The 22,940-nt window shown below is 41.2% G+C and overlaps 2 protein-coding genes and 1 long non-coding RNA gene across 4 annotated transcripts; 2 read left to right on the top strand and 1 right to left on the bottom strand.

Moving 5' to 3' along the window:
• The first annotated feature begins 427 nt into the window (after positions 1 to 427).
• On the top strand, positions 428 to 12,131 carry LOC110954652 (SLIT-ROBO Rho GTPase-activating protein 3-like). 2 transcript variants are annotated; one of them, XM_051949335.1, is made up of 22 exons: positions 428 to 571; positions 2,126 to 2,215; positions 2,374 to 2,545; positions 2,668 to 2,830; positions 2,979 to 3,041; positions 3,127 to 3,255; positions 3,338 to 3,466; positions 3,676 to 3,897; positions 4,004 to 4,105; positions 5,174 to 5,353; positions 5,475 to 5,559; positions 5,730 to 5,757; positions 5,854 to 5,953; positions 6,056 to 6,116; positions 7,089 to 7,166; positions 7,285 to 7,413; positions 7,492 to 7,597; positions 9,257 to 9,484; positions 9,573 to 9,628; positions 9,725 to 9,926; positions 10,763 to 10,811; positions 11,381 to 12,131. In XM_051949335.1, exons 2-22 carry the CDS (start codon positions 2,149 to 2,151, stop codon positions 11,522 to 11,524), a joined length of 2,493 nt encoding a protein of 830 aa, XP_051805295.1. In that variant the 5' UTR covers positions 428 to 571; positions 2,126 to 2,148; the 3' UTR covers positions 11,525 to 12,131. The 2 variants fall into 2 exon arrangements, with proteins under 2 accessions (XP_051805295.1, XP_051805294.1); XM_051949334.1 differs by having other exon boundaries at positions 7,285 to 7,597.
• Positions 11,410 to 14,906, bottom strand: LOC127534363 (uncharacterized). The gene is made up of 3 exons (XR_007942467.1): positions 14,779 to 14,906; positions 12,546 to 12,650; positions 11,410 to 11,556 (listed from the first exon to the last, which is right to left on the bottom strand). It is a non-coding gene; the product is annotated as an uncharacterized LOC127534363 (long non-coding RNA).
• On the top strand, positions 14,414 to 17,851 carry ssr4 (signal sequence receptor, delta). Its single transcript, XM_022199243.2, has 6 exons — positions 14,414 to 14,608; positions 14,803 to 14,921; positions 15,004 to 15,078; positions 15,880 to 15,969; positions 16,072 to 16,137; positions 17,204 to 17,851. Exons 1-6 carry the CDS (start codon positions 14,557 to 14,559, stop codon positions 17,306 to 17,308), a joined length of 507 nt encoding a protein of 168 aa, XP_022054935.1. The 5' UTR covers positions 14,414 to 14,556; the 3' UTR covers positions 17,309 to 17,851.
• The last annotated feature ends 5,089 nt before the right edge of the window (positions 17,852 to 22,940 follow it).

The following is a 22,940-nucleotide window of genomic DNA, read 5'->3' as shown; positions in this document are numbered from 1 at the left end:
ATTGGTGGCTCTCATTCATACCAAGAACAACACAAACCAGCTCCCCCCCCCCACTAAACTCTATACCAGCTGATTTCACTTGGTAACTTGCAAGTAACCTGTGAGCCGGAGACCAATCAGTGACAGCAGCTGGGGTTTGATTGGACTGAAAATCTGCTTGGAGCTCGAGAGGCAGCATGACAGAAAAAGCACAGGAAGGACTTGACTCGATGAAGGTTTTCACTCGTGTCACTTGCACAATCACACACTGATGCCTCGGAGCAAATGCGCGACTGAGATGAGGGGTGAGAAAGAGCGAACTGCAGAACAGTGAGTCTATGTGAGAGAGAGAGAGAGAGAGAGAGAGAGAGAGAGAGAGAGAGAGAGAGAGAGAGAGAGAGAGAGAGAGAGAGAGAGAGAGAGAGAGAGAGAGAGAGAGAGAGAGAGAGAGAGAGAGATCCACCCCACCCACATCCATCCGAGTCCAATGTGAGGGGGAGGTGAAACAGTTGAGCGCTCACTGTGCTATTAACTGGCATTATTTAGTTACCTCAGTCTGGAGAAGAGGCTAGTCGAGACTGCTCCTCATCAGGTATGACTCCTTTTTTATTTACGCGTGTGTAAAACTTTAATTGATTTTCATTTACTGGCCTGTCAAGCCAACACAGAGCAGACAGCTGGGGTCTATTAAACACATTTCTGTACTATAAAGTGCATGTTCTTCTGCTGTTAAGGATTGCTCAGCTGGTTTATTTCAGTTATGTTGTTATTGGCTTCAGATAAAAGCCCTCAGGACATTTGATGTTCCATAACTCCAGCAGCATCGATGTGTTGGTACTTGTAAGAACCCCAAGTGAGACAAACAGCGTTACTCTTAATATCAGCTGAGAGGCTACAGCTGCTGCAAGGTTAAAACCAGCTTTAATGAAATATTGCAGCAGATTGTGATGACAGGAGGTGGTGATTCAGTGCTGATCACACAGAGAAAGAATGAAAGGGGCTCATGGAAAAGGGTGACATAGGCTGGAAAAATGAAAATGACACACTCTCCCTTTTCTACACAGAGTTTTGGGTTTGCTAAAAAAAAAATGCAGCAGAGTCGATTTAGCAGGTCAGTTGGTAAATGTTTCAAAGAGTGCACATTTCAGCTTGAAGAAGAATGCTGATGAGTGATGTTTGGCTTCCGAAAAAAGGGAAGTTAAAGGGGAAAGAGAGAGAATGTGAGATGATTGTGTACAAAGGGTTATGATCCAGCAAGAAAACACCCCGCTCTTCCCCTTTCTGATGTGTATTAAATTTTGTCCTAATTAAAGTGTTGCAGGCCACAGTTACTGAGCTTCTGTTTTGTCTAAGGCTGTGAAAGTATTGTGTTTAAATAACTGTCACGCCGCAGCCACTCTCTCTTATCTTATTTCTTCTATGTTCTGCTGAGACATACAGGGGTGCTAGTCTCGGTCATAGAAGACGTTGCAAAGCATAAGAAACTGAAACCAAAATTCTGAGGCAAATGTTTCCAGTCAGGCCTGTTTATTTTCATGTTGTTTGAAGCTAAATCTTAGTCAGCCTAAACCAAAATATACTTTCCCTGTTAAGATTAATAGTCATCTTATGTATACAATAGAAGTCAAAAGCAGAATAAACTTTGAGTGCATCAATAAACTTAAGTATCACTGGTAGAAACCACCTGTAGTCTTCAGCACAAACATCCCTACGGAGCTGTGTGCCTTGTGGTTCACCCTATTTTTAGGGCAGCTGAGATGTTGCTATTGCTATTTTTGCACCTCGTGCAATTCTGCAGTGTGACCGGTGCAGCAGGCAACACATGCCAACTGATTTTCTAGTTGTCTTCCGTTAAGGAGAGCGCTGCAGAGGGGTGACCGCTTTGAAGAGATGTGTTACAGTAAGATGAACATGCTCTTTTCGCTCTTTCTGTGTCGGGAGGAAGTTGCTATGGTCTGTGTAGGGCAGAGTGTGACAGTTTGTGGAAGGGCATGCTGGGGGTGCAGCAGTTGGTCACAGGCCTCGACTAGAATAGTATGTATGCATACAAACCATACTATACTAATGCAGTGGAGACAAAAGGAACAGAACAGGGTTGCTATTTAATACTAGGTGGTGGTGTAGTAAAGTCTTCACCTTTATGCAGAATTCCACCCAGTTGGAGCAACGATGACTTCCCACGTAAAACTCCGGAAGGAGAGGCTCAGCGTTGTGGACTATGACACACAAATCAAAGGTAAACAAACTTTTATCTGTGCCATTCTAACAGCCTTTCTTTACTATCTTCAACTTGCGTTCTTCTGTGGAAGAAGACCTTGTAAAGTCTGTTTCTCACATAGCAGCAAGACTTTCAGAATGAGTTATGTTCTCCCATATGTGCTTCTCTCTGTTTAGAGGTGCGTTGTCAGCTTGTAGACCAACTAAAGGTGTTGGACTTGCAGCTTGAACAGAAAAGCCAGCAGCTGCAAGATCTGGCCGACTACCTGCGGCGGCGGGGTGAGATTGAAAACGAGTACGCTCGCTCACTAGAAAAACTTGCAGAAAGGTTCACCTCGAGGATTAAGAGGTAATGACAGTCCTGCACATAATGTACTAAATTTACTAACAGTTCATTTGAAGGTGCTGTCTGTACTGAAATCCTTTCACCCACATGTCCTTTGCTTCTCCTGTACTGGTAAATGTGCTCAGGAAGGAGCCCAGCAGTCACTCAGTGGCCCAGGTCTGGTTGGCTCTGCTGTCACAGACCCGCCAGGAGAGCAGAGACCACAATGGACTGAGTGAAAGTTGCAGCAACTTCCTGATTCAGCCCCTCACCTACTGTCTGGAGTACACACAGCGCCTTGCCAAAAAGGTACCATTAAAAGTGCAAACCTACCTTCCATAATAATCAAGCTTCCCCTACATCCCCTATAAATGTCAAGACATTGAATGTACTCTGCGGATTGTTGTGTACATTCTGTACTGCGTCACCTCAGTGTGTTATATTTGGTCTCTTCCAGAGTAAAGACATCTGTACCCAGCTACAAGATGGACTGCTAAAGGTTACCACAGAGCTGCAAACTGTAAGTGAGAAACCAACCACCCGAGACATTTTCCGTTTCCAAGACATGCAAAATAAAGCATTGCTGTGTGCGTGTTTGTGAGCAGGCTTGGAGGACATACTACCAATACCACTCAGACTATGTGGCTGCAGAGGGGAAGCTGAGGGAGGCAGAGAAACAGGAGGAAAAGCAAAAGCAGAGTGCTGCTAAGAAACTGGAGAGGCTGATAGAAAAAGTAAATAAATATCCTTCTGTTTGGTGTTCTATGCATGCATCCTGAATATGTGACTCTCGCTGACAGTCCTTATGTGTTGTAGAGACAAGGAAAGGTTCAAGAGATACACCTGAAGTGCAGTAAGGCCCGAAACGACTACCTCCTAAACCTAGCAGCCGCCAATTCCTCCATGAATAAATACTACCTCCAAGACATTTCTACTCTCATAGATGTGAGTGTATTGGTTCACAAGCTTATGTCTCTGCTGCCTCTTCCTTTCCTTTCAAAATAAAGTTTATTACGCTCATACCATTTTTTTAAAATCTGTTTTTAGCTTCTCAACAAGCTAAAACTGCTGTAAAATAGTGTGATGTTAGACCTACAGTGCCTGAGTTAACACCTAAAACCTCGAGTTTAAAAGAAGGCCATTTCCTCCTCCAGTGTGCAGATGTAGGGTACCACCTGTCTTTGGACCGGGTGATGCAAGCATACCTGTCCAAACGCTGGCGGGCCCAGCAGAACCTCAGCACTGGTCTACAGCAGCTCCAGGGGGCCGTGTCTGGACTGGACCAGCGCCAGGACAGGGACACCCTCCTGCAGGACCACTACAACACCTTCTCTATGCCCCTTCGCTTCCCCTATCAGCCCCACGATGGGGACCAGGTATGTGCTTTGGACTGAATGAATATTAGTGTGCATTTTTGTTTGTTTTTTTTAGCTGATTATTCTGCTGTGTCGCATCAGCTCTAGACTTCCTCATGTCTCTCAGGTTTCTGAAGTCAGTGCAGAGTGTGAGATGAGATGCGAGCTCGAGACCAGATTCAAACAGATACAAACGAGGCTGAAAGCAGTCACCCAGGAAACGGAGGAGGTAAAGTATATCTTACAATCCTTACGGCTTCATTTGCATGTTTTTTTGACCTGCCACAATTCTGCAAAAAGTCTATCAAATAATATTTTTGCTTCCTGAATCTAATTTTATTGAAGGAGATAGAAAGTATCATGAGCTAAAGTAAGATGGGAAGCAAAAGTTCTGCATTTAGCAGTGATGAAGAAGCAAAACTGTCCAGATATAGGACAGTGACTTCTCACTTTTTTTAAATTATTCACATGTGCTCAGCCCTGAATAGAATTGTATCCCTACCCAAGCTGATGTAACGCTCACAGGCACTTGAAAGCAATACGTGATTTTTTTTTTTTAAATAGGTCATTGCTTACGCAGTTATTTTTCATGACACAAACAAAATGCCTGTTTGTAGTTTGACACACAGATGTCAGGAAAAATTTACATACACCTTTTTTGTCTTGCGTTTCCAATAATTCCTACAAATTGGATTTATTTTACAGTTAAATGATTGAAACGTGGATTTTTGGCACAGACAATGACTGTGCATTTTGGTTCTTTCAGAGATTTATTCTAAATCTTATGGATGTATGTCAAAATCTGCCCATCAAAAACCTTTTGACTGTGATGAAGGAACAAGTCTATGTCAAAAAGCCAACAAATGTAGTTGAATTGCACCATTTCTGACTAAAGGAGTGGTCAAAGATGCAACCTGAAGCTTGTGGATGACAAACAAAAGTACCTAATTCAGGTTAAAATGGCCAAAGGACATAATTGCTGTATATATTTCTTTAACCCAGCAGTCACATGTCCAAAAGCGCTATAATAATTCTATGAATCAACCAAAATGCACGATTGTTGTTTTTGTGACAAGGATGTGTGTGTTTCAATCATTCAAACCTAAGAAACTAAAAAATGTAGGAGTCACTGGAAACTCAAGACTGTCAGCATTCAGTTTGTAGACTTCTGTTCGCATCTGTAAATCAGAATAGACATCAGAGTCAATATTATTAATATTCCGACCTCAGTGCTGAAGTAAAGCATTCCACCTCTGTAGGTCACTACTTAGTTGTTCTCTCTGCCATTGCCATGCAGGCCGGTAAGAACATGTCCTCAGCCCAGTCCAACCTGCTGGAGGGGATCAGTGATGATGATCTGGAGCTCAGCAGCGGTTCTGGTTCGTCCCACGACGGCAGCACCGAGAATCTGAACGTGAAGCCCAGCGTGGCACGACGCAGAGCCAGCCTGCAGGAAGTAGAAAACCTCTACTTCACCGTGAGTCTGTTTTTAATGCAACTGGCAAGAATAGTTCACTTTTAAAGACGGTTTTGCGATGGAAGGTTGATGCTGATTAAACCTTGTTTTTGACAGAACGCACGTCTGATTTGTCTTGCAGAAAGTTAAAGAGTACCTCGTTGGCAGCTCCCTGGTGTCTAAACTTCAAGCCAAACACGACCTGCTTAAAGTAGCTGTGGAAAAAGGTATGACTCCTGCATTTCTCACATAAAAATAGCACAACAAGGCAAACTGCTGACCCAAAATGTCACTCTGCAGCAAAGGGTGTGGATTATTTTCTGCTAAAATCATTTTTGTCACCACATAAACGAGGAGGTTTTAACTTGCAATTCTTAATTCCTCTTTTTCTCTCTAGCTGAAGCATCAAACGGACATCGGCCCAAGTATGCATATAAAATCAGTTCCTAGTTGCAGATATTATACACTTTGTGATTGAAATGGAGATTGTTGTCTTCATGTTGCGGCATGTTGTTTTGCAGACTGACTGGAAAGTCTGTGCGTGTCAGAAGGAATCACTCAAGTGCCAATCTGTTGCACAACCACAAGCTTTTCAACGGAGACATGCTTTCTTTCATACAGGTCGATATCCTCATAATTAGTTTCTTCTTTCCACTATCAGTCTGCATTAATGTGTCCGGCTTGCTGTTTGTGAAATTCACTGCCGAATTTGTTTTCGTTCAGGCGTCAGGACAACAGATTCCAATTGTTGTGGAAAGCTGCATTTGCTTCATCAACCTCAATGGTGAGTTTTCAAGAGTGAAGGAACAGAAAAGCAGCGGATGCACATTTGTAGCACTGATGCACAAAAATACACTGACAGTCATTAAAAACTTTGAGACCATATTTTTCAACATAATTTTTATTTTGAAGCCCGAAACTGGATTTTCTTCATATGAATCATTTGTTTAGCATATTGGCATACAGAAACAAAAATCTAAAGTTTCAAGAATGATTTCAAAATAAAGAATTTCACAAAAGAAAACGGCACCTTCCAAACACAAAGTCATAACAGTCAATACGGAGTATGGCCTCCATTTGCTTCGATGCAGGCAGCAATCCGTCGGCGCATGCTTTGGACCAGGCTTCTGATTGTGGGTTGGGAACAGCCCATACGCCTGGCTACATCACTGTAGCTCAAACCGGCCTCCACCATACCCAGTGCCCGGAGACATTGTTCATGTGATAGACGCGGCATGATGCTGTTCACTGGACTAACAATGGTGGCTTTTTTTGGGCCTTTATATAGGCCTTCAAAACCCATTCTCAAATTGTGCAGATACTCACTGAGTATTGCTTGGTGTGTATTTGGTTCACTTTTGCAAAGTGACCAACCCATGTGCAATGAATCATGACAAAATGACAACTCATCATTATCTGAACTACCAGGGCACTAGATCATCAGTAAATCCACAATGAATAATTACAACCCCCCTACAAGTAGAATTCTGCTTCCATTTCTACCTCAAAGTTTCTATTGGCTGTCAGTATACATCACAGACATTTTTAGTTCAACTTTTAAAGCCGCTGTGACAGACCTACATAGCCAGGCAGCACTGACACGAACGCAAATCAACAGTATTGGTCATGATTCTTCTTCAAGTTCATTCTAAAAAGGCTATTAGCATAAAATATTAGTGACTTTAAGTGTATGTTTTAGAATTGGAGTTAAATGTTCCCAGCACTGAGTGACTGTAACATTATGTCTGCCCATCAGGCCTCCATCATGAGGGGATATTTAGAGTGCCGGGGTCTCAGATGGAAGTCAATAACCTGAGGGATGCGTTTGAGCGAGGTAGGCCTGTGTGTTTTGTGTGTGGGTGTGTGCTGAGATAACCCGTGTTTCCACAGTAGATCTGCTCACTATGCAGCATTAATAATGTGGGGCAGTGTGCTGTGGGCTTCCTCTGCAGGAGAGGACCCCCTGGCCGAGCGCTGGTACGACCTGGACTCTGTGGCGGGAGTGTTGAAGCTCTACTTCAGAGGGCTGGAGAATCCACTCTTCCCCATCGACAGCACCAGTCGGCTCCTGGAGCACGCTCGTGAGTGTTTGCATGTAATATGGTGGCTGTGGCTGAGGAGGTGCAGCAGCTTATCTTTCCTTCCTCACCTTTTCTCAGAAATAAAGAATGAATCAGAGAGAGCAGCTCAGCTCAAATCAGTCATCTCTTCCTACCCTGAGCCTGTCATCGTCGTCATGAGATACCTCTTTGCATTCCTTCATCAGTGAGTATTGAATCTTGTTGTTGCTGATCAGTGCTTGAATGTGCAAAAACAATCACACCGTGCAACCAGGAAATCAAACTGTTTCTCTCTAGAATATAAGAAAGTCAGTTTTGCAAAGTTGCTGAAGCCATGTTAGATCTTCCAGAAGCATAACGTATATATATATTTTTTAGCATATTGATCATACAGTATTAGCTAAATGTGCAAAACCAGGGCAGCACTAGCACAAAGGTCTGGAGCTTCTGATTAGCTGTGGCCTTTCTGTGTGGAGTTTGTATGTTCTTCCAGGACGTGCATATTTCCTGGTGTTCTGGCTCCTTCAAAAGCATGCATTGTAGGTCAATTAGTGAACCTAAATTAGCTGTAGGTATGAAAATAGGAATGAACAGTTGTCTGTCTTTTTGTGTTAGCCCTGTGATGTAGTCCAGCCCTCTGTGAACCTTCACAGATGAACACAAGTATAGTTGATGAATGGATGAAAATGTGTACGACCGGCTCATGTTCAGAGGGGCCTGATGATGTACTTAAGAGAGACACAGGAAGATGACATGTTTTGACATCTGTACACAAGACAATGTGGCTAAACTGGATTTTTTTTTCATTTAGTGTGAAAAACACAGCAACAAAAAAAAGGAAGAAAAAAGCAGATCTAATTTTAGCTTAACAGAGAAAATAGATGGTGACAGATATAGACAAGTGGCATAGACAGAACAGTGTTTGTATAGCAACAAGGAAACAACAAAACAAAGCAATTAAATATAGTTAAAATATCAGAATGTTTTCATGTTGGAGATGGGTTGAGGTCAGATATTGGATATCCTCCTGAGAATCGAAAGAAAAGCATCTTTTTGGAGCTAAAACACCTCACAATTTAGAATTAAATAAAATATATATTTTTTCGAATTTACATCCTGTCCAATCTAATAGTCAATAGAACGATTTTACCTTTAAAAAAAAAAAACAGCAAACACTTTGAAATCAAAATACTGACAAAAAACATGACGATCCATTTTGTAATCAAACTTTAAGGAACTAAATTAAATATCAATAGTGTAAACTTCAAGAGGTTGTTTGAAACATAGTTATGAAAATGTTTGTTACATGAATTACTTTACATAGAAAATATATTAAATCGTTCTCGTCTGTTACAGTTGACATTCATAAAGGGGTTATTTTTTTTCCTAACCAAAAGTTTAACTGAACTCTGACCCCAGTTTTTAAATCCTGATATGTTCATAAACAAACTATATGATTACCATGAGTAAAACAACAATATGTTATCAATATTTGACTTAACGTTTCTCTTTTCCTGGCAGGAGACTTTTGCTGCAGTCTCCATTCTGTCTCAGTATAAGTTCCCATTTTGCACCCAGTCACCAGATATCATTGAGTTTCCTCTATTGAACACATCTGGGTTTAGTAGGGTAGCACAAATGGGTCAAAAGATTTAGAACAAAAACAAATGTTGAGCACAGAGGACATAAATGAACGGGCTCGGTCTCAGGAGGACATATTTGCAAACACAATTCTATGTATGTTAGATAAATGTAAAAGAAAAAACATATCAGAGAGGATCAGCTTCTTTTCTGTTGTTTCCCCCTATAGCCTTCATTGTCCCCATTCTTTTCTCCCTCATTTCCTCTGCTCTCCCTCCTCCAGTGTGTCTCAGTACAGTGATGAGAACATGATGCAGCCCTACAATCTGGCCGTGTGTTTTGGGCCCAGCCTGGTGAGAGGAGCTCAGGATGAGGATGTTGTCACCCTGCAGCCTCAGATCAACGCCCTGGTGAAGGACATCATCCTCCAGCATGAGAGCATCTTCCCCGGTCAGGGCGAAGTGCAAGGGCCAGTGTACGAGAAATGTATGACACTAGAGCAGGATGACTGGTACGTTGAAGAATGGTTTGACTGGCAGATCGATGCACGGACATATGATTCGTGGTTAACTGATGATCTGAGTGTGTTCTCTTCACAGTGAACCCATTAATGAGGAAGGAGATGTTGAAGCAGAGTGCACTCACACCAAAGATGGTAAGTTTTACGTGCTTATTGCAGTCCATCTTTTCATTAAAACCATTGTGGTGCCTTTTGTGGAAGTAAAAAATGTATTGATGTGTTTTGCAACAGATTTGGAAACGGGATCCTCAGCTGATAACCGCACAAGAAATCGTCCTCGAGCGAACAGCAGCGGCTGCATAGACCAAAGCAGGCTAGCAGCTGGACCAGCAGGGGGAGGCCTCACTGCAGGTGGAAAGTTGATGCTTCAGATTCCAGTTGGGCCACAATGCAAGCCGCGGAGGATGCACTCTCCTGGTTATGTGTACAGAGAGTAAGTAAAACTCCCTGACTAATCATGTTTGAGTGGAAAATACATATTAGGGTCAATATATAATTGAAGAAGTCCGTGGGATATATCTTGCATACATTTTTATTAAAAGTATAAAACAAATGTTTTTTTATGATCATGTCTTTACAAATTCCTTAATTATGGAAACAATTAATTATTATGGAAACAGTCACTTATTTAGAAAAAACAATGCCTGAATATCACTAAAATGTCAATTAGATAACATCCTGATTTAATAACAACCACCTTCTAATTAGCTAAACAATGATAAAATGAGCTTATTTAAAAAATATTTTGATTGTGTTCTTTATATTAAGTTGAGATAATTATGACAGATATTTCTTTTTTTGGCAATAAATCAAATTTCAGATGGAAAATAACAAATTTTATGTGTCCGAGAAATAATTTTCAACTAAGTTCCCCATTACAAAAACACCTCTCTAGGAAGTGTGTTGATTACAGATCACATGACCTGCTCCTCATGATGTCATTTCCTCCTGAAGAAAAGCCTCCAAGGCTTTGAGTTATTTAATATAAAGTAGTGTGTGAGTCAAGTGTGGATTTATGGCATGTCAACAGGTTTACTACAATATCTTTAGAAATAACTTTCAATTTCAGTTTTACTCAATTGTGTATATATAATATTTTCAAAAAATCTTTGTGTAAAAGTATCATGTGGTATTTGGCTATAGAGGACTATGTTGATTTTAGGCCTGAAAACAGCAAAAATGTTTTATGATATGTCAACCATGTTACAAAAAGTTCTGCAGTTCTATATTGACCCATTTACTGTTTTCTGTTCTCTTTTTTGCATACAGAAACCAGCAACACTCATCTTCTGAGGATATAGCCGTTCATATAGACAAGGTTTGTCTTGTTTCTCATGTTGTTTGAGGTTCTGGTTCCATTATGTAACAAGAAATTATTTTTACTGAGGGCTTTATACGGCCTAACTAGACATCAACAATGTCTAGTTAGGCCTTTTTCAATTGTGAATGTTCAATCATTAATGAAGAGTTTTTACAATATTTCATCAAATCTGTAGCTGCTAATGGAATCTGGTGGAAAGTGGCTGAACTATCCTTCAGAAAAATGTTCTTGATGAATAAAAGACCAAAAAAAAAAAAAAAGGAGAGAAATAAATCACCAGTCAAAACTTGACAAGCAGCAACTGAAAATGAGTTTATTAATGGCTTATAAGTACACAAGTAATTACTGACAAGCCCCCACTGGGCCTTTGGCTGGGGTTATCTGTATCCTTTCACCACCAATGGAGGATCTGACCAAATGACTAATGATTTAGTGACAGAAGCACATTGTAGCTTTTCTGACTAGCATAAACGGAAGCTCTTGAGTGGTCTGGTGCAGAGAACAAAGGCAGTTTTGTCTTTTTCCTCTCTCTTTCTCTCATCACCATTGTTCATTCCAAACTACAGGAGGTCTGTCGCCAGATGGACTCGGTCTTCAAGGAGCTTATTTCGCGTCAAGCACTGCAGGAACCCTCCTCCACCGTCTCCTCATCCTCTGCCCAGGCTCCCCAAAGGAAAGGGAGGCGGGGTGATGGACGCAGGGAGAAATGACCAGGTCTCTTCAAAGCAGCAGATCCACGGGACTGAGAGAACAGGAGATGGGAAAAGAGAGAGAGAGAGAGCGGTGATGTTAATGAAAACTGAAGTGTGGCTCGAAGGGCTTTGACAGCAGCTTTCAGCACATCTATTTCTAGAAAAGTCAGATCACTGACCCATAGTCCTCCTCTGAAGTCCCTGTGTTTGGTTCAGGCTTCTCTCCACATGATGGCGTCAGACTCAAGAGCTGTTTCATTCATGTTTGTACAGTGGATCCTATTTGTGACTGCAGGGCTGCAGTACAATAAGAAACTGAAATACTTGAAATGCACCGAGTGGTTTGTGTAAAGCTGCGTGTGCTTGTGCAGCTTTATTTCTGCATAGGTGTTGGTGTTACCTTTCAATTGTTTCCAGTTAAAGCCAGATTTTATCAGTGATTTTTAGTCCACACACACATTTCTACAAGTTCAAATGTCTGTCAAACTGAGATGGAGTCACAAAGTTGATAAAACTGTGAACTCTGTAGCTGTAAGGAATTTGTATATAATGAAATATTTCTAACTTGTTTCAAACTTTTATGATTTGTCTGTAGATTATATAGCAAATAAATAATTTGTCTGTTCTCAATGCTTTTTTTAAAAAAAATCATGAGTTCTGGATATGAGTGCTGAAAACAGGAAGTATAACTTGCATTTCTCCCAGATTAATCTTGATTATTTCAACTAAAATTTTGACATTTTGGCCAGAGGCATTGGTTGTCCAGATGACTCTTTCCCCCAAAACATGTTCCAGTTCCTCCTGGGGGATCCTAAAGCATTCCCAGGCCAGATGAGATAATTATTTTTCCCAGCATTTTCGGAGTCATTAAGGGTGTTTCCTACCCGTTAGGAAAAGTAGGTGCCAAAGATGCCTGAACCATATTTCAGCACGGTCTCTAATGTCATGCCAGTTTGTCAGTTTCTTACTGAATTTAGCCACTCCAGTAAACAAAACCCAGAGATAGTACTTCACTTGGGGCAGCAACTCTGTCACAAACCTCGTGGGGGAGTAATCCAGCTCTTTCCAGCTGAGAACTACGGCCTTGGTGTTGGCTGGTTTTCATCTCAGCTGTGCACAGTTGAGGCCAAAAGAATCACATCATCTGCAAAGAGGAGAGAGAAATATTTTAAGGTCTTCAGACTAAAGACTCACTTCCCACGAGGAGCATCCCAAAATCCTGCCATTTAGATCACAAACAGAGCTCCTGACAAAGAAATCTTGAGGACCAGCAACAACTGGAAATTTGTTTCACAACAGTTCTCACACTAGGTAAATACATGGGTTCTATAAATAGCCTTAATATCACAAACTCCTGCAGCATTGTCCCACAAAATCCCACAAAAGACATGGTCATAAGTCCACAAAAAACATGTAGACTCTGTGGTCAAACACCCCTTAGGCAACAGATCGCCGATGCTGTTCCACAGATAGGACAGATTCCACATTGTTCAGTTGTGATTTCTCTTTATATGATTAGAAAAATATCCAAAAGACTTCATAGAATTATGTTCATTATGACAATATGTGTATAAAATTAGCTCCAGATAGCATCACATAAACAACAAAAAGCACATAAGACTATAGAAGACATAGACCTTATTCACAAAAGACATTTAGAATAGTCATCCATAGCAGAAAAACCACAGATGTAATGAATAAAAGCAACTTAATGACAACTTTATTCCGCTTTGAAGTCACAGTGAGCCAATGTATCAATAAAAGAACCTTATTTTGGACTGTAGCACCTGAATGGAAAGCAGCCATTATTAGTTACGATTATAGTCTGCTTTTACTGTTACATGTCAACATGTCATCTGTGAAGAAGGTCTATCAGCTCAAGGAAACTTTTAAATACCAACACATGACTCCAAGTTAGTTTCACAGATGCACAAAGAGCACTGGAAATCCTCATTTCTAAGCCAGCTACATTGTCAAGAGAAAATAAATACAATGCCCACAAGTCTGACTGCCTTTGCACTGGTTGAAACAGAAAATGACTGGCTATATTTCTTGAATGTTTTATGATGCTACTGAGCAAAAATATAAAAGTAGAATGTAATATTATCGTTAACATGTGGGATTAACTATCTGTTGTTTCAACTGACAGCATCTCTACAACAGAACAGATGTCATGAAACAACCAAATACGACTATATTGGAAATAATAATGGGCAAATGGAGAAGTGCAGTCATAGACCAAAAATCAAGTCAGTAACGCAGAGAGTTAATGAGGATGTTTATGCTGCATGCAGGGTGTTCCTTCATTCTTGCTGGAAATGTTGGGGGACAGAACTATGTTTTTGGCATGTCTATTGGGAGGATCATGTGTCAGATGGTCTGCATGAAAACATTTCTTAGATGAGAAATGATGGAGTTGTGGACATTTAAGTGTCTAGCTGCAGCCCAAAGTGATATGCCAGCATGTCCAACACGTCATTTGTAGCATTGTGTAATTAGAATAAAACTAAATTTTAACATTATCAGTGGTCAGTAATAGTGAATCTGTCACCAGTTAAACAGTGCACAATTGGCAAAAATAACAAAAAACAATAAAAGAAAAACATGACAATAGAAATAGGATTTTTTTTTCTAAGGGAGGAAAGAAGACCATTTTTCATGCTTTGTTTATAGTTTTTCTTCATTGAAAAAAGTGTGAGCAAAAGTACAGTGGAGAAAAAAAGTTAAATAACACTAAAGATCCTGCATCAACAACATATTTATTTATTAAAACGATCAAAGTCTCAAGGGCATTTTGACATTTCTTCTTTTTATATAGTCTATGCTCTCAGGCCACCTTCAGTTTTGACTCAGATGACGTGTCTACATAGCAGTTTCCCAGAGTGCTATGCGTCGCTACAGTCCACGTCATTGCGGCGCAGGCGCAGAGTCGCCGTCTCGGTGAGCTGAGGTGGACTTCTTCCTTTCAGTAAGGAGTGAAACGAACGGAGCAGTTCAGCCACTGGACCCCAGGAGCAGCAAGAAACCTCCGAGACAACCTTTCAGACACCATGATGATCAGGATAGCCGCATTCCTCGTCCTGCTGGTAGCCGCGTGCTCCGGTAAGTCAGCGGAGAACCGATGGAGCTGATTAACCGGCTTAATTAGCCTAATAATGCTAACCAGTGCTAGCTAGTAGCTAGTCCTTCATCTGGCTTCAGTTAGGGAGAACAGAAGCCTTGTTGAAAGTAGTATTTGGATGATGCACCGGTGTCCAGGTGTTTTAGCTAACCTTAGCCGTGCTCTGTGTTGACAGGAGAGAGCTGCACAGATCCAGTCATCACTCCGTCGGCCTACACCACCTCTGACGCCGTCATCTCCTCCGAGTCTGTCTTCATCGTTGAACTCAGTCTGACCTGTGCCAACGGAGCTCAGGTACCTGTCCACCTCCTGTACTATAAACAGACTACATGACACTGCTGCCTCACTCACTGATGGTCCCTTCTGTCTTCTCTAGAGCGTGACTCTGTATGCTGATGTCAATGGAAGGCAGTTCCCTGTGACCAGAGGCCAGGATGTTGGCAAATACCAGGTATGGGTTCATATGGAGTTGCTGCTAAAGACCCTTTCCTTTACGATATCTGACTTATTAGTGTTGCTGTACCCATGGGTACAAGAGCACATAAGACAATGACACTGAACAAGGTTAAGCATATAGCCACGGAGAGTGTTGTGCGCCTGCAAATCACAGATCACCATGAACCTCTTAGCTACAACAGACAAATGAATTCCTTATTGAGTGTGTGTCATATCAAGGAAAACTGTTGTTAGTGTAGATATGCAACTGTCATTTTTAATTTCTACCTACTGGTGTCATTAGGTTAAAAACGTTTGGAAAAGCTTTAAACACAGTTTATAGAAGCTTTCTCATTTCTAGGATACCACTTAACCCATTTCTCAGCAGGCCTTAAACACACAACCATGCCCTCATAGTAAGGACTGACATTTTGGAATTTGCATGCTTAGGAAAAACATTTAAAATTCTAGCTCTCTATATTGTCATTTTGTCGAGATACTCAACAAATTTTCAGTGCACTGAGTAAAGAAACGGAGCTCAAAGCAAATGTTTATTATACGTACTCTTTCAAAACATACGCAGTTCCAGACATTCACATAATTTCCAATATATGTTTAAAGGAAAGTAAAAACAAATGTGGAAGATATAGCACTTAATGTGTAATAGATAATCAAAAATAAGTAGTATAGCTCAAAGATGTTGCTACATTTTTAAGGATTGGTGTTTATAGTGTGTGATTTCATTGCGATAGTAAATTCAAATAAATATAGAAACTTTCTTCTTATATTGTGTGTTTAATGAACTTTCTTCTCTCAGGTGTCATGGAGTCTTCCTCACAAACAGGCCAGCTCTGGAACGTACCAGGTCAAATTCTTCGATGAGGAGTCCTACAGCGCCCTGCGCAAGGTTAGTGTTCGATGTGTAGTTGATCAGCTCGTAGTTTACTGCCTGGGAATTCCTCAGCAAATATGTTTGATTTGAATTCTGTATGTGTCTCGTTTGTTCCAGGCCCAGAGAAACAATGAAGATGTAAATGCCATCCAGCCTCTCTTCTCTGTGAACATCGACCACAGGGTGAGTCTCCTGCAGAACCTCAGTCTGAACACAAGAATGTTTCATAACCCCGATGCCCGTCATAGCAACAACAGTCATTATTTATATAACAATAATGAATCACATGGCTACTTTGAGAATTTGAAAGGTGTTTTAGAGCTACCTGAGTCTGCAGTTACCTCATCTTTATAGACCATTACACCATGTTTCACTTCATCGTCTAGACTTTCCAGCCAGCAGCTGTTCTGTTTTGGATAAAAATGTCATCAGCAGGCAACTGTTTTAGGAAAAAAAAATCTCTATCGTACCCAGTGTGCACTATCAGCGCACTTAGCAACTAAGGAACCTAATATTTATGTCAGGAATTAGTGGAGACTCAAAATAGCCAAAGCGGGATGGGTTTCACTGTGACTGCTGGATGTGTGAAAAATGTTCTTTATATCTGCTGAAAAGGTGATAATATGTTAGTACTGTGTCAAAAACAAGATTCCACTGCTCACAGTGAGTCTCCAGAAAACTATATCTGGCTGTGTTTCATACCACAAAAGTCTGAGCAGAGACAGCAGTGGCTTAAAGGTCTGATTTTAATCAGGTACGACCCGCTTACACAAACAACTTTAATAGGTTTCCTCAGCTCCGTGCAGAAGGATTTTTATTGTGTGTTACTGTAGTGGTGATATCATGTAGAGGAAAATTTAATCTGAGCTTGAGCTGCTTCGTACATGGTAACAACTGCAGAGATGAAAATGGTTATTGCAGCAGCTGTTAGCGTTTCACTGGGATGAAGGGAAGTGTCAGAAAAAATGAGTGATGAAGCCAAAAAATTCACTCTACAATTTGGGTATCCTCTTTGCTGACATTCCAGGAAAATCTATAGTCGCCTAATTAGTAAATAAACATGAATTAACGGTATTTAAGAATAATTTTATGCCTAAAAAATGACTCTGATTAGTCACTGTATACTTTGGAATACAATCTGAGCAGTCAATCATGTTACTTTCAGTGAAATGTACGGTTGATCATCACAAGTTAACTTCTCATTCCTGTAAATATTCGATCTCTTTTATGTATCGCTCTCTCTCTACAGGGAGCATGGAGCGGCCCGTGGGTGTCCACTGAGGTGGTGGCTGCCCTCATCGGTATCCTGTTTTACTACATGGCATTCAGCGCCAAGAGCACCATCCAAGCATAAACGGATCCACTGTCGCTCGTAAACCGCTGGATCATTAAAGACTGAATTCTGATGGAGCTCGACCAACAATCCATCATCCACTGTTGTGGCAAACAAGCAGGATTTTGCTACTTGATCTACTTTGAGACGTCATGCAAAAGTAGCAGTCTTTGTATTTTTTATTCAGACTGTGTCTGTGTGCGATTGGTCTTATCAATTTACAGATGAATTCTGTCATGAATCTGTCCAGTCAGTGTGAATGGAATTTTGTAATAGTTTTTTTTTTTTGAATACCACACAAATGAACCTGGACTTTTACAATTATGGAATATAAATCTACCTTACATACTGTGGTCAGTCCTGCCTAAGAGTAGCTGGTACATCCTCCTGTGTGGATACGATGGTCAGAGTGGGACTTTTACAGATGTTCTGAATACAACAGAGAAAGGTCAAGCCTTCCGTGATTTGAAACGTCAATAATGTAACTGCACTGGCTGTCCTGTACAGGCTTAGAGGATGTGTCTCTTCCAGGAAAATGAATAAATGGCTTTTTTTTTTCTTCCAGTTGAATGTGTTGGTTCATGTGATAGCACAGTGATTCTGCTCTTCTACAAGTCCCTTTTTCTCCAAGACAAACTGGAACATTCATTGTCTCTTATTTCATGACAACACGCATCAACTAGGATGTGTTTTTGTTTGTTTGCAAGTGTTACACAGTGTGTAGCTGATCCAACAGTCATCTAAAATGAGCTATAACCAGATCTAGGGAGATTTCTCTTGTACACACTTAGGCCTTGAGAGATTAATTTTTTTTTTTTTTACAAGGATGACTTTCAGAGCTGCAGTTCCTGTCCTCTGCACTAAATCTTCTTTGATAAGTTGATAGTGTCCAAAAGTTTCCCTGAAGATGTTTAATGTGCTAAATAATGCTGTGAAATTCAGTTCAGTTCAATTTTATTCATACAACACCAATTACAGGTAAAACTGTCTCAAGATGCTTTGCAGAACCCATATGCCTGAACCCCCAGAACAAGCCCTAAGGCAACAGGAGCAAGAATAACACCCTTTTGATGGGAAGAAACCTGAAGCAGAACCCAGTTCATATGGGACCCATCTGCTGCTAGCCAAAGCGTCTATTTAACTGGCAGATGGGTCCCTCCAGATGAAAAGCCGGGTTCTGCTCAAGGTTTCTTACCATTTAAAGGGTGTTTTTCTTGCCTCTGTCGCCTTAGGGCTGCTCTGGTGGTTCAGGCATATGGGTTCTGTAAAGTGTCTTGAGACAATTTGAACTGTAATTGATGCTATATGAATAAAATGAGTTGAATAAGATTCCTATTAGTGAACAAACTCGTGAAAAGTCATTTAGTTGTTGCTGTCTGTTAGATTTTCAGCAAGGAGGATGTGGCTGAACTCTCACTGGACACAATGGCTATTTTTGTCAGCAGAGGAGAAGCAAGCTGTTCCACTGACATTCCTAGATGGTCAAGGAGATATAAGTGTAAAAAAAATAAAAGCCACGGCAGCAGCTAACTTCCTGTTTTCTCTTGCTACACCATCAGTAAACATGTTCGAGGTGCTATTTCAGCCAGCTGCTACTGGACTTGTTTCTTCCTGATTACCTGTAGTGCAGTGCCACCAGTTGAACACACTGTGGCAGCTCTGTGCTGGGTTTTTTTTAACGTTTGTTGGAGCAGATACTCCCCCATAGATAGATTACACGTGATTTGTTTTTTCTGTTTCACTATAAGCTGCTGCTAATGCAACACATTGCACTTTGAGCCCTTCTTTACGTCCCCTTCCCTCCTTGTTTGTCACACTGACAGGTACTTAGCACAAACTTTTGCTTATCTGGTTTGCTGCAGAGATTTAAACTTAGCGTGTCTATTTCTGTCCATGTCCCAAATCGGTGTTTGTACTCACTGAGCAGCACATACAGGTCAGCTTTTTCAAGTGCAGCTCAGTCGATCCCTTTAGACTAACGTAAATTTTGTGCATGAGTAACACGATCTGCACATGTAAATACTGAGTGCTGCACAAAAGTTTCTCACGTCTTCTTTTCTGGCGTTGTTATCACACATGTACAGATGTGTTTGGAAAACTATTTTTGTGAGAACCTTCACTGGCACAATGCATTCTTCCTTAGCCCCTTAGTCGAACCTTAACCCCCACCCTTACCTACACCTAATTCCAACATTAACCCTAATTTCCACTGTGAAACGTATGATGTCCACATTTTGAACATTTTTGGCGGAAAAAGGAAATGTTAAAAACGTTTCTTCAGAACATTCACAAAAAATCATCCAAAATCATCTTCCGGTGACTGGCTGGATAAGATGGCGGCTTAGGGTTCTCGCTCTCGCCTTAACTTCCCAATTTTGACATTGTTCTCCCATTGAACTTGGCTTACTCTTTTGCCTGGATAGTTTTTCAACTGCCGGGGACGAAATGGCTGATTCTGGAAAGAAAGCTGGCTCGAGTGGTACCTCCAAAGCAAACAAAGCTACTTGCTAACGAGCTCGACGCCGTTACCGATTCCGTGATGGAGAAACAACGTGAATTTTTTGAACCTCGGTTTGCTCAGCTGCACAAAATGGGCAAAAGCACGGATAACAAGTTAAATGCAACTCAGACAGAGGTAGTGTCACTTTCGGGTGGTATGACTTTGCTGACTTTTCCACACTCAGAGCTCTGTGGACGACGCGGCTATAAAAGCTCTTGAACTTAAGCTAGCGGACATGGAGGACATGAGCAGGCGGTGCAACATCCGTGTTATCGGCCTAAAAGAGGGAGCTGAGGGCTCGAATGCTGTGCAGTATTTGACACGATCGCTTCCTAAGTGGTTTCCGTCCCTTCGGTCCAAGCCGAGCGGATTAATCTCGCTTTTATTTCGGATTGAACTCATCAGACTGATTCAAGCCAGTGATCTGGACGTTTATTATCTTTGGCCTTCGATCGTGAAGTTATTCAGAGTAAGGTAAAGCACATTTCATTGTTTTTCATTCTGTTTATCGGTGGGCAAACAACTTATATTTGCAATATGGCAGTCTGTTTCCAGTGTTATCTGATATTATGCCTGTAGTAGTTCAAGTACGGCCGTTGGCTCTTGTGTTTGTTCTATTTTACCTATTAGCACAAAAGTTGGCTGGTAATTGTTTTAGATCCAGGAATATGTTGGATCACATAGTATTAAAAAGTAATGGGAGAGAGAAATAATTCAATGTCTTATTTACAACTATGGGAGTGCAGTGGTTGATGTTTGACCTACTGCTGCCCTTTTTCCATTTTAGGTGACGGAATCAGGTATAAGGTCAATGGGGATTTTTAGAGCTTGTTCAGACTCTTTGGGGATTACAGTGGTTGGGGGTGGACGGGCTTTTACCTGTGATTTTCTTGGTCACTACTTTCCGTGGGATTGCGGCTCCTGTTCATGAAGAACTTTTCATTTTGGTTGGGGAGAGAAGGACCTGAGTGGGCAGTTACTAGTATTTGGGAATTTTTTTTGCTGAATTTTTGGATTTTTTTCAGACAAGGAAACAACTTTTTTTTTGGTGCCTGTAAATGAGGACAATATGAGGGTTAAGTTAAGTCTTAACCCTCAACCAGCCCTTTCTGGGATGTAAGAAGGCGAGGAGCTGTCCAAGTGGCCTCATTTTGAAGAAAGGCTGCTGTAAGACTCAACCTGGTCCTCGTAAAAATATCTGTACGACACAAACACACACACTAATGTTGCAAGCATATCTCAGCTTCAGGCTTCTGGCACCTACACGAGACAATGGAGGCATCACGATGCTGTTAGCTCAGAGAAGACACGAGCTGGCGTGAATCCAGACACTCTTTCACAGGGTCACCTATTAGACTGTGGGAAGTAGGGGGACGGCTGCATGGAGGGATATAAATGGAATGAACAAATAAACAGCCAAACAAGGACACATGACTTCTTCCTTCCCTTTGCGATGAGTTCAAAGTCTGCGACTCTGACTCACGCTTCAGCGCTCTTCGCTGTCGATGTAGGAAATGTCTTTGAGATAGTTGCTGTCATATCAGGCAAATATACCCACAGGAAGTCAGTTTCTTCTGTCAGTTGGGAATTATTTATCTTTGTATATTTACTTTAATCGTGTAAACACAGACACATCTCTGTTCATATGATTACATAACACAGGGCTCAAACCTGTTTTTAAGGGTAATGCATCTTTGTCCTTATTAACAGTACCTTTTACATTTTACAGTGGACCATAAACTACTGTAAGAACCTGTGTGTGTTTGTGCTGTGAGGCAGAGAAAAGCAGCTTTGACAGAGGTGTGTAAAACACCAGATCCAGGGGCAGACACCGATGGGCTTAGTGGGATTCAGCAATGTGGAAACTGGCATTGCACAAATGATTCTCACATGAAGTCACACTTTTCTGTCTGTGCCATAAAAATGTGTTTTTACTGCTCGTTCTAGACACTTTTTTTTTCTTTGAATGCAGAGCAAGGTCAACAGACTGCGGACTAACTCAATAATCAGAAAGCAGATGGTATCTCCCCCTTCCTTCGCTACCATAATAGTCATTGTTCGGGTGGTTTGGTGGATGTGTGCATACAGTGAGGCGTGTCAGATGTATCGACGCTTCAACCCAAACAGTTTGACTCTGTTTGGAATGAATAAACTCACAGTCACTTCCAAGCTTTTGTGCGTCCCTCTCTGTTATCTCCCTCTTCCTGTCCTGTTTGGGCATCCTCTAATCCGCTTTCTCTGTCAATGCAATTACCAGTTAAGAACCAGCCATATATGGGGGAAAATTCTCTCTTTTTTTCTCCATCATAGAAGACAGCCCCCTCCTTACATTTCAAACTGGAAGGTCAGCCGCTGGTGTGGAGCATCTCTTTTTTCATTTACTGCTCATAGCTGGCCCGGAGCCATGAAATACTGTAGGTTAAACAGGAACAGACACATCACAACAAACCGTTTCTTAGCGCATAAATCCTGTGAAAGCATCTTGAGCGAGCTCCCCATAAAATACTTTTTATCAGACACCGTCCACATGCCTGTTTTTACTATGAAGGAAAAAGAAATTGCTGGATCTGGTGGCGGTGTAAACACAAGCACACTTTAAGTAATGAAAACAAGGTGGGTGAAAGTGATAAAAGCGTATCCTTGATCCTTCCAGGCTCTCAGAGAGATCGCCCCCTTTAAATCAATAAATGCTTTGTATTCTGCAAAGTACGAGGTGAGGTTTGTGTAGAATCATAATTGCTGCCAATAAAATAAAAGTGTTTAGCAAAAAAAGCACCTTGAAAGCAGCTGCAGTCAAGCTGGGTTTGGTAAGTTCAAGCAATGGATGCAGATGTAGGATGAAAGTCTGACACTCCTTTTCCAGCTACTTTGACACACAAAGGGTTTAAAAATGGTCAAATCTGAGGAAGAGAGAGAAATGAAACAAAAAATTTTTTTTATCTGCAGTTAAATTGGTCAACCTGTGTTTCTTTCTTCTTACTTTAATGTAACATCATCCATACCCAGACGCTGCAGTTGTGTAAGTTGGGCTGCATTTGCCTCCCGATGTCTTGGAATGAGCTTAGTAGAAGCTTCGGCAGTCATCAAGTCTGTGGAGGGGTCTTGGGTTAAGCAGTGCAGACACATTGCTCAGTACAGTAAAGCTCCTGGTTC

This window comes from Acanthochromis polyacanthus, chromosome 6, assembly GCF_021347895.1.
Source record: "Acanthochromis polyacanthus isolate Apoly-LR-REF ecotype Palm Island chromosome 6, KAUST_Apoly_ChrSc, whole genome shotgun sequence".
NCBI classification, from domain to species: Eukaryota; Metazoa; Chordata; class Actinopteri; family Pomacentridae; genus Acanthochromis; species Acanthochromis polyacanthus.
The sequence above is the reverse complement of the archived record's forward strand: the minus strand, read 5'-3'. Positions and strand labels throughout refer to the sequence as shown.

Coding starts and splice junctions, on each gene's coding strand:
- ssr4 (XM_022199243.2), top strand. CDS start 14,557: ATGATGATCAGGATAGCCGCATTCCTCGTCCTGCTGGTAGCCGCGTGC. Junction 15,079..15,879: donor AGGATGTTGGCAAATACCAG/GTATGGGTTCAT, acceptor TTCTTCTCTCAG/GTGTCATGGAGTCTTCCTCA. Junction 16,138..17,203: donor CTGTGAACATCGACCACAGG/GTGAGTCTCCTG, acceptor CTCTCTCTACAG/GGAGCATGGAGCGGCCCGTG.
- LOC110954652 (XM_051949334.1), top strand. CDS start 2,149: ATGACTTCCCACGTAAAACTCCGGAAGGAGAGGCTCAGCGTTGTGGAC. Junction 4,106..5,173: donor TCACCCAGGAAACGGAGGAG/GTAAAGTATATC, acceptor ATTGCCATGCAG/GCCGGTAAGAACATGTCCTC. Junction 7,598..9,256: donor CTCTTTGCATTCCTTCATCA/GTGAGTATTGAA, acceptor TCCCTCCTCCAG/TGTGTCTCAGTACAGTGATG.